Source organism: Ascaphus truei, chromosome 6 (genome assembly GCF_040206685.1).
Source record: "Ascaphus truei isolate aAscTru1 chromosome 6, aAscTru1.hap1, whole genome shotgun sequence".
In the NCBI taxonomy this organism is placed as follows: domain Eukaryota; kingdom Metazoa; phylum Chordata; class Amphibia; order Anura; family Ascaphidae; genus Ascaphus; species Ascaphus truei.
Window position 1 is genome coordinate 113,973,389 of NC_134488.1, and position 11,140 is coordinate 113,984,528.

The 11,140-nt window shown below is 41.5% G+C and overlaps 1 protein-coding gene across 6 annotated transcripts in view; it reads left to right on the top strand.

Moving 5' to 3' along the window:
- Nucleotides 1-11,140, top strand: part of LOC142497691 (tyrosine-protein kinase STYK1-like) — a 49,133-nt gene that overhangs the window by 33,939 nt on the left and 4,054 nt on the right. For 5 of the 6 annotated variants that reach the window (XM_075605823.1, XM_075605822.1, XM_075605820.1 and 2 more), the window contains 6 exons: nucleotides 2,084-2,308; nucleotides 3,168-3,349; nucleotides 6,485-6,568; nucleotides 6,978-7,195; nucleotides 7,764-7,804; nucleotides 10,307-10,403. In XM_075605823.1, the coding sequence (XP_075461938.1) occupies nucleotides 2,084-2,308; nucleotides 3,168-3,349; nucleotides 6,485-6,568; nucleotides 6,978-7,195; nucleotides 7,764-7,804; nucleotides 10,307-10,403 (847 nt within the window). The remainder of the gene's footprint in view (nucleotides 1-2,083; nucleotides 2,309-3,167; nucleotides 3,350-6,484; nucleotides 6,569-6,977; nucleotides 7,196-7,763; nucleotides 7,805-10,306; nucleotides 10,404-11,140) is intronic. The other variant, XM_075605826.1, reaches the window with a different exon arrangement.

Consider the following 11,140-nt stretch of genomic DNA (forward strand, 5'->3'; position numbering starts at 1 on the left):
AGTCTTAGGACACTCACTACTTGTACTGTATATATATTGGAGTTAGGAGAAAACGCGCTAAAAATGATATTGGAGGAGTGTAGTAATTAGAAATCGGTTAATATAGCAAAGTTACCATGATTGTATCAAAAAAAAAGTCTGAAACAACGTGAGTCCAATGTTCCCGGTGGGGGAGGACAGACCGGAAGCCAATAGGAAGTGCTGCAGCTCGATGGTGATCTTGGAGGTCACATGAGGTCAGTATTCTATAGGAAAGAGCGCAAGAAACGCTTCTACGGTGTAGTAAAGTTTTTTTTAATTAGGTTAAGGTTTAAAAAGTAATTTAAAGTGCACACTTACAATCGCAGTGGCTGTTCTTGTGAACAAGGTATGCAGGTACTGTAGCCTGTTGTTTCCTGGAGTTTCGCTGTGTAATATGTCATCTTCCTTTAATATGTTCCAGTATTTTTTGAAGATATTATATACTTGTGAAGCTCCTGTATTGTGACGGGTATTAAACCTTACATCTTGTTTTTTTGTTTGTGTTCTTTGTGATCGAACACAAACAAATTACAAACAAAAAACAACATGCGAGGTGTATTACCCGTCACAATACAGGAGCTTCACAAATATATATATATATATACATATATATATATATATATATACATATATATATATATATATATATATATATGTGTGTGTGTGTGTGTGTGTGTGTAATTTCCCAGAATCCCTTGCTGCAGGGGAAGCACTGGGTGATAATGGTGAAAGGTAGGGTTGCAGACCTGTCTAAGACATGCGAATGAGCATACCGTAATATTTCCATTTGCTATATGCTTTACTGTGGAGGGTTTTTGTCACTTTTTTTACCCACCATAACGTAACTAAGTGTGGTGAAACCTATCCCAAGCTTCAAATTGCAAAGCCAGTATAACCAGCCTCACACTGATGAGACCCTAAAGGTCGAAACAGCTGTCTGTGGGTAGGTTTATTGGCTATGCATCTTAACCCAGGTTGTGCTTTAAAGCGGGTAATGCAGCAGGCATAAGCTTATAGGGGTCCATGTCATGTGGATTTGAAGCAAAAGGTGGCACCGTGTGCTCATTTGCATGTCATTTCCCAGAATCCCTTGCTGCAGTGGAAGCACTGTGTGCTGGGTGATAATGGTGAAAGTAGAACAGGGAAGAAAAACGAAGCACCAAGTCCAGCTGTAGAATAGCAATAACACCAACAGGGATACGTACCAAAAATAAGCTATTTAATAGGATCCAGGCAAAGTAACAAACACACCTACGCGTTTCGGACCTCTACAGTCCTTTATCAAGGTGAATACAACCATAAGTTATGGAGCGACATTTATACTCACTTAACAAGCATGTAGCCCAATCGCGGAGCATATCCGCATACGTCACGCGGGTCGCGTAGATGACCTCTGACCCGTGACGTATGGTCGCGTGGTTACGCTGCATAATGCGTGCCCTGGTAGTCGCGTCATGCGCGAAGGAGGTGGGAGAATCACTGTACGTGCATAAACACATGCACCCGATGCTAGTGCCTCCCACTCCTTGAAAGAATAGCGCACGACGTCACTCCGTCACAGACATGTGACCAAAAAGGTCAAATGCTAAGCGTAGCTAGGCAACAGAGCCCAGTGCGTCCTGGAGCATGTAATACAAAACAAACACATCTTTATTAACATAAACAAAAAAAATTATATAAAAGCACTCCTATTTTTTTGATAATGGTGAAAGGCAGGGTTGCAGACCTGTCTAAGACATGTGAATAAGCACACAGTAATATTTCCATTTGATAGACACACACACGCACACACGCTATTTATGTGACATTTTATAGTCTTAGCATGCAGAAAAACACAAATATAGTGTATGACTATGAAGTACAGCATTTACAGTACCAAGGTGTAACATTCCTTATAGGAAAAGCTTACAATCTAGTAGGAGCTGTTGCAGTCAGGAATACGGTTTTTGTTTCACTGTGAAGCCAGGCAACAATTGACTTGTATACTCAAACAATATAGACCAGGTACATTCAATTAGCCCTTGTAATAAACGCCACTAAGTTCAATGTTATTTTGGCCCAGTAGCTGAATTGGAGGGAGATTGGGCCCTGAATGCTGCAGCCGTCTATGAAAATATGCCTGGAATCAGGGATCCTGTTCTGGAGAAGTGGGAATTGCCTGATGGATGGAGTATCCAGAACAGGGTCGTTATGTGCACTGGACACTATGGACCCATAACCCGAGCCTGCCTGAGAAGACCTGGGGTAACCAGTGAAAGGCAGGATGTTGTCCTAAGAGAACTCTCTGGTGAGTGAAGTGGAACAGTAACAACTTAGGCTTGTAATATAGTGTGTGCGCTGGTGCGTGGGCAGGCGCGCACACGGCATTGCACATGCACGTGGCACGGGCGTTTCGTTTGTAGAGGGTAAGTGGTGACGTGCGCTGCTAGGGGGGGCGTGGCTATGACGTCCCAGCACTAGGCCGCTCTGTGTTCGGTTTATAGCATCACGTGGCGCGGCGACAGCACAAAAATAAAATTCTCTTGTACTTTCTCTGGTCTGCCGCGCCACCGCTCACTGCCACACGCATCTCGACTGTATCAACGTCAGCCTCCCACAGTCAATTGTAATTCCTTTGGCACGGTAGCGCAACAGCGCACTCTATATTACAGTCCTTAGATAACTTCTAAAGTATGTATATCATGCAAACTCTACCTGTGACATTTCCATGCAAAAAATATATTCTGCCTTTTTCAAACATAAGACATTTTGTTTACTAAGTTTGTTATACTTGAGCAATTTTCTCAACTATATAGAGACAGAAACCATGGTCACGGCTAGACTCTTAATTAAGCACGCCACTTTAACTCTGCACCTCTCATGTTTTGCTTCCATTTTAACAGCAATTCCCGAAAATGCCATACGAAAAATCTGCATAAGTACAGGATTCCAAAAATGTTTATAAGGGCTACGTTTTTTTATCTAGAAGACGATCACAATGAGGTAGTTAGTGATGGATGATAAATATTAGATGGAGAAAATGAAGGTGCAGAGGAGAGTGTGTTTGTCAGAAATCTCCCAGTGAAGATGAGTTGTGAGTTATAGACTACGCTTGTATTATCTCACAGCCTTATCAACTGCCAGTCTTTCTTTGGTATCCTCTTCAGAGAATTTCAGCCAGGGAGAAGCACAAGACTTCATAGACCTCATGAAGTTTCATGTCCAAGTGTGTAACCATGACAACCTGGTGAAGATGCTGTGGTGTCAGACTGGAGCTAGTCCACTGTGTCTCATCCTGAAGGCCATGAACCCTGGAAACTTACTCAGATTCCTTTGGCAAGCACGTAAGGTATGCTTATAAACGTAGGCTTTCTTTCTGTGACAAAAAAAACGTACAGCCCTGTGAAGTAGCATTGCTCTTAGGGTTGCCACTTTTTACATTTTTAGAGTACAGACGACAAATTTCAGTAGGACAATCTCACGTCATAATGAGTGATGAATGATTTGCAAATGCTTTGAGCTGAATGGTATCTCCAGCTTGACCGCTATATTCTTTGGTTGGTATCACCTCTGCTCTCGGCCAGGCTGGGAAAGACGCACACTGAGCTAACAAGTACCTTTGGGAAAAAAGTAACGCCTAGGGGTGTGCGTCATGGTATTATGAGATTACCCGGCAGTGTCCTAACGTTCTTATTTTAATACTTTAGTAAGGCGACATCGGAAAAGGTAACTATTACACTCAAGTAGAAATCTATTACGTTTTTATGACTGATTTCATTACAATAATTTTAAGTTCAGGCTTTTCATGTCAAGGCACAATTATGCGTCCCGACAGATCTTTCCGGAACATCGAGACAAGTCAATAAAATAAGGCACAATGCGTATATAGGGACATCTGGCAACCCTAATTGCTCTGCAAGTTTATGTGGAAGTAAGAGGCTCTTTAGTTCTCATTTTAAATGAAGAAGACAAACTCTAGAAGCCATCGAGTCGTTATCTGGTCTCTAGAAAAGGGAAGGCAGAGGTAATATTCTGAATTCTCCAGAAGGAGGATTGTCATATCTCTCAGAGAGATGCTGGAGTGCTACGTATATGATATCATTATTAATTAGGGAGGTAGAAACTATCTTATGGTTTCTCTGTGGAGAGAGCACGTGCTATCCTCATATTTATAGAGGTTGTGGAAGCATGACTCTTAAGACTTGTCAAGAAATTGTGTGGTGTAGTACTTTGGGTCCCTCTTGAAGGACTACTCTTATTTTTATAGCACTGATGAGGTTAAAGCAGCATTGCCTCTTGCATGCTATTTTGTTTTAATAAATGCAGCTGTTCCTCACATTTACAGCAATGCAATTCTCCCGTGATCGATCGGCAAGGATCCTGCTTCCCAGGGCATGCAATATGGCCGCCTATTTAAAAAGAGACGGTTGTGTGGCAACTTAAATGGCTGCTTTAGCAATCCAATGAAGCTTAATACCTTGAAAATATTTTATTTTTTAAAGTGCATAGAGGGGGGGAAACAATGCAGTAAGTATTAGCCAAAACCACACAACTGATTTATTAAAAAACAAATACTGTATAGGATTTTGAATGAAATGCGGCTTTACTAGTGAGGGAGAACACAGGTCATTCTGACCTTTCTGGCTGCAATGGAGCAAAGTTATTTAAGTAAAACAAAGTAGCACTCTTAAGATCTTTCTGACAATGTCGAATGTTTGGGATCGGCACAGATGTTAAAGCGGCAGTTCAAGCTGCCATTTAAAAAAAAAAAAAAATCCCTTTAATATGTGCATCAATATAATCCACACAATGATAAGTAATTAGCTAAATTGCTGATCGATCCATTCTCCTGTGATCAATTGACGAAGATTCGGCTCGGGGGTTCACTAAATGACTGTCAGTGCAGCAGAAGAGGACCAAAGATGTAAAGTTATGTGGGGAAGATCATGTGACCAGGCAGTCACTAGATACAATTGGTGGACTGCTAGGGAAAGGGCAGGGCTCAAAAAGGGGTGTGCCAGAGCCTGTTTCAGAAGAGGAAGGGAATGTGACTTTGTAAATGGTTGCTATAGAAACAAAATATGCTTGTTACATTATAATACATTTAAAAAGTAATTCAGATGTTTTTTTTTGTTTTTTTTAAATGCTACAAATATTTTCTCATAATACAGAACTGATTTATTATTTAAAAAAAAACACACATGTAGGATATTGCTTGGTCTGCAGCTTTAAGCAGTAAAACCTGTCTAGTTTATTAAGACGTGACTAGCAATACTTTCTAAAAGGCAAGGAGCAATACTTTGCCATGTTTTGTGTAAGTGAAGCCGTAATGCTGTACAAAGAAGTGCCTAATGGTGAATCTACTCATGCATTTCTTGTTGCAATGTTTTTTACACACGACATCCCAAATTGAATCCCATAATGTAGCACACAAGAAGAGTAGCACTCCTGGGTTGGATTTAAATGTGGTTTGCCATTTATTTACCAACCATTCGATCCGAGCACAGCCGACCTTTCTTCACCTTGAGGCCTGGGACATAGTAAGTTTAAGCTCGCTGAGGAGGGCTGCGCCGCGCTGAGCAGATGCACAAAGCCCCTGCATCTGTCATCAGCGCGGCTATAGTTTCCCCCTCTGCATGCGCGCTGATGCGTGCGGAGGCTCAGAAACTTTGCTGAGACAGGCAGGTTTCAAATTTGCCGCTCGGGGAAGCGGAGAAGCGGTCACGTGACTGTTGCCATCCAATGGGAGCCGGGGACTAGGCCCGCCTCCCGCTCCGCCTCCTGACACGCCTCCACTCCTGCTCCGCCCTGCCTCCGCCCCCTGAGCGTGCTCACTGCCTCGCCTGCAAGGACAGAAAAAAGCTCAATTTTCAGCAGGCGAGGCAGAGCAGGAGCGCGGCTCAGCCCGGCTGAACCCTCTATGTCCCAGGCCTGAGAAAGGTCCACTCCCAGGCCTGAGAAAGGTCCACTCCCAGGCCTGAGAAAGGTCCACTGTGCTTGGTGCAAAACATTGGTAAATAAATGAAATGAAATCCAACCCAGTGGTGCTACTCTACATTTGTGATGCTCTATACCAGGGGTGGCCAGCTCCAGTCCTCAATGGCCACAGACATAACAGGTTTTCAAGATATCCCTGCTTCAGCACAGGTGGCTCAATCAGTGGCTCAGTCAAAGACTGAGCCACTGATTGAGCCACCTGTGCTGAAGCAGGGACATCCTGAAAACCTGACCCATTGGTGGCCCCTGAGCACTGGAGGTGGCCAAGCCCTTGCGTTATACTCTATAAAAGGATGTCTAGTTGCTTCCGCACCCCCAAGTATTGTTGTAGTACCATTAAGAGCACTCGGATGTATCTTCTATAATTGCGTAACTAGTGCCATAGTGTGAATTTAGGGATGAAAATCACAGATTACAAATTAAATCATTTTCTGATGTCAGCAAAAGTGCTTTGTTTCCTACGTCACATGATACCTTTTTCTTGTAGGGGGACCTTGCTTCTAAGGAGCCTATGTATAAAATCACAGAGAAACACATTTACTCAATGGCTTCCCAGGTTGTAAATGGACTGGTATGTATTGTGTCAACATTATAAGCCCCAAGTGAGCCCTACTGGCTCATTGCTCCGTATGGTACACATTTAGTGCTACTTCCAGAGAAACATATTACATTACCTTTGCAGTGAAACATCAGCTAAAGTATCAAGTTGACCACATAATGGCTAACGTCTGCATTACACGGTCAATTATACATGAACAGCCACACTGTTTATGGTAACAGTTTCAGGGAAGAACACTGCATAGACGTGTGTTATATTATAGACCATATATAGTTGTCCTCTAAATCACAATTGAGAGAAAATACTTTTCAGCTAGCATTTAGCATACTCCCCATTGTGAGATATTTAACGTGCCAGCCGAGTGAATAGATACTATTCTTTACTTGAAGTAATATGCAGTAGCCTATTGCCCTATTCACAGGAGTACCTAACAGGAATACATAACTTGGTCCATGGTTTTGTGGCAGCTTGTAATATCCTGATCCACGAGGATATGAGCATCCAGTTGTGTGGCCTGGGATTGGCAGCTGCAATGCACAGGACTGGTACACTTCCTTCCAGAAGAAGTGCCCAGGTCCCCCTGAAATGGAAGTCACCAGAAGGGCTGACCGAGGGAATCAATACAGAGAAGAGTGATGTGTGAGTTGCGTGCTCTGGTCAAATCACCAGTCGACTTGTATAGACTTTGAAAATTCAGGAACTTGGTTAGGAGATCATTATTGTACATAGGAAAGAACTTGAAAAAAGGAAAACATTGCATTTATTTGGACAATATTAAATTAGTACTGCAGTCCAAGTACCCTACACCAAGTTAAATGAAAGGGCAGTTTGGAAAAGGTGTTCTTTGGGACTACAACAAAATATTCCTATTGGTGATATTGGTGATGGTTGTTCCCATGCAGTTTTGTTAACACTACTGTTATACATACGAGTTGGTGCATATATTTTGATGTAAATCACTCTTGGTTATGTAGACTCTTTAGAGAGCTAAGACACTTTTAAGAGGCCATGGCTGTAACCTTACACAAACATGTTTCTCAGGGATGATTGGCCCTATCCCAGTAACCATTCTCTTACAATGCCTGATCGTCTTTACTGGTATTTCATTTTAAAGTGAAATATGTTATTAATTGTACAAGGCCAGTGACAGGTGTGGTTACACGTCACTGCCGTTACATTCATGCTGTGCTGTTTTCTCTTTTTGCAGTTGGTCTTTTGGGATTTTGCTGTACGAGATGGTCACACTAGGTAATATATCTCTGATAATAGAGATTAAGGTTTTATAACAGATCTTCAGTGTACTTATGCAGCCAGCTGTAGAACACCATAACAGCTTTACTTTCCCAATTATCTCAACCACTAATCTTAGATAAAGAGCCTCTCACAGTATTGCGCACTTATATAGTGACACAAGAAACCAGGAGCACCGGGAGGTTTTTTTCTCTTAGCCTGTCACCTCTTCCTAATCAGGTGACACACACACACACACACACATAGATAAATACACATAGATATATACATATATATATATATATGCAAATATAACTGTATGCTCATCTGCATGTCTTAGGCTGGTCTGCAACCCCGCCTCTCCCCATTAAATGACATGCAAATGAGCACACAGTGTCACTTTTTGCCTCAATAACCATTTTTAACATGGTTCCCTAGGTTATTGAGGCAAAAAGTGACACTGTGTGCTCATTTGCATGTCATTTCCCAGAATCCCTTGCTGCAGTGAAAGTGCTGTATGCTGGGTGATAATGGGGATAGGCGGGGTTGCAGACCTGGCGAAGACATGCAGATGAGCATACAGTTATATTTGCATATTTGCTTTCCTGTGGAGGGTTTTTGTCACTTTTTTTACTCACCATAACTTAACTCAGTATTATGGTTTATATATATATATATATATATATATATACATAGATACATAGATACATACATATTTTACATTTTGTCAGCCTTTTATAAATGTCCCGTACCTAACCTCTCTATCATATCTATATGAACAAGTGCATCTCATTTTCATGGAATCTCCTTTGTAGAACAGAGATGAACAATACTGTACATTGAACAAAGCCCACAGTTACAAGCACTTTTGACATGTGATTGGACGTGACTTTTCTGAGAGTACTGTTTACCGGACTTCAAAAGGCATTGGGGAAGCCCTTTGAGAAATGAGGGACAGGGAAACCTTAAACAAGGAGCCACTGTTAACATGGACCATAGTGATCTCCTGGTGGTGATAATTTAAACAGGTTGATGAAAAAGTCAGATGTTCCCAATTTTTTTTTTTTTTTAAATCTTTAAAAACTTGTATGGTTTCAAATGTGTATGATCTTTACATTGTAACTATGTAATTTAGTAGATGAGGTTGAAAAAAAGACATACATCCATCAAGTTCAACCTATGCTAAATTTAGATGACAGATACTTTATCCTATATCCGTACTTACGGTATATTGATCCAGAGGAAGGCAACAAAAAACCCCAGTTACATATCATCCAATGATATTTCATAAGGGGAAAAATAAATTCCTTCCTGACTCCAAGAATTGGCAATCAGATTACTCCCTGGATCAACATCCTTCCCATGTTTACCTAATCTCTTTTGTGATCAGGCTGTTTGTGGGACCTGGTGTCTCCAGCCACATTCTCTCCCTTTTTGGAAGATACTTATAATGCCATCACAACCTAGACAGCTAAAAGTAAGGGGTCAATAACGGTTTATAGGACCAGAATCTTAAAGGACCTGTTAAAAAATAAGAAGTTACTCATTTTTTCACAGGTTGCAAATCAGTACAATTTCCACTATAAAGGTGAATTAATATTTCCAAGGAAGTCTTACACTGTACATTGATTTATTATGTTTTTTGTCTGCTACATTAGGCTGCCCCTTTACAGTCAATAGTGTTTGAGGATAATAATTATATTAATATTTATAGTGTGTATCTATAAACTGAATCAGCATTCCCCCGCATTTAACATTATTTATAGCTGTAAAGCCGGCATGTTATATGGCTTTATAGAAAATAAAAAATAATACTAACAGTAGTAGATGGATGAATGGATCTTATGCGATTTTAATTTGCATTGTTGAAATAAAATGAGACCTTAGTTACAGACATATTATAATTCTGAGTTACCTCTCTGCATTCATATACTCGTAGTGATTCATTTAATGGGGTACATCATTATATATCACCTAAACAAAAACAGAAAGGCCCAGCGCAGCATACAAAGTGACGCAACATATAGTACAATACTTCAGTGCTAATCTGCTCATGATTAAGGGTCATTTAGTTAAACCCTTTGGCCAAAGCGTTTTAAGCCTGCAGCCAACATCAAGGCATGACCAATTTGCAGGTCCTAACACTACCTGGTAAAATTCCCATGTACCTCTCTTTTCTGCTGGAGGGAGAAAGACCATACTGGGTCTGTGATACACAGGAACATGATAAAAACTGCTACTTGTAAAGTGGGGACGGGACAAGCTTTAAACCCTGGGGAGGAGAGGCCACACCTCCAAACAACAACAGTTGCAATAACCCAGCAAGCTCCAGAACCCCAAAACCCACTCTCACATCATATATACAGCATATATATTAGTGTCAAAAAGCAGTGCTTCCGGACTCCCAAGAATTAGAAATCAGATTACTCCCTGGATCAACATCCTTCCCATGTTTAGGGTTGCCTAGTGGTATTGTTATTTAATGCCCCTTTCAGTGCAATCCCATTTCTTTTCTGGCAGGTGCTCCCCCTTATCCAGGTCTGGATCCCTCCCAGGTGCTTCCTAAACTTGAGAAAATGTACAGAATGGAGCAGCCGGAACAGTGCGGGGACAAACTGTAAGTGGCTGTGTGCTGTGCTATATTGGTGGGAAGCAGTAGCTTGTTAGTGGTGTACAGGCATACCCCGCTTTAAGTACACTCACTTTAAGTACACTCGCGAGTAAGTACATATCACCCAATAGGCAAACGGCAGCTCACGCATGCGCCTGTCATCACGTCCTGAACAGCAATACTGGCTCCCTTCCTGTACCGAAGCTGTGCGCAAGCAGCGAGACTATAGAGCCTGTTACAAATGCGTTATTTACATCAGTTATGCACGTATATAATGTTTGCAGTACATTACATGCATCGATAAGTGGGAAAAAAGGTAGTGCTTCACTTTAAGTACATTTTCGCTTTACATACATGCTCCGGTCCCATTGCGTACGTTAATGCGGGGTATGCCTGTAAATGAGATCTACTGTACAATGGAGTACAATATCAGTAGCAGAAAAGAGGTACCAAGCTCTCCAAAACTGTGTATACATGCAGAAAAAGAAGGGGGGGGTGGGTTGGAGGAAAGAATGGTAATCAAGCTGATCATTCAAGGAGTTATGCAAAATTAGACTTGGTGGTATTTTTGCGAGCTAAGAAATAGTGAGGCTGACTTTGACACCTCGACTGATCAATAATCTGTATCAGTTAACTCCTCTCTATCTCATGCAATAACCAACAGCAAATCGCAAATCGAGCCACACAGGGAAAAAGAGGTAAAGGGTAGTGCAGGGCTGGGCAGCTCCAGTCCTCAAGGGCCA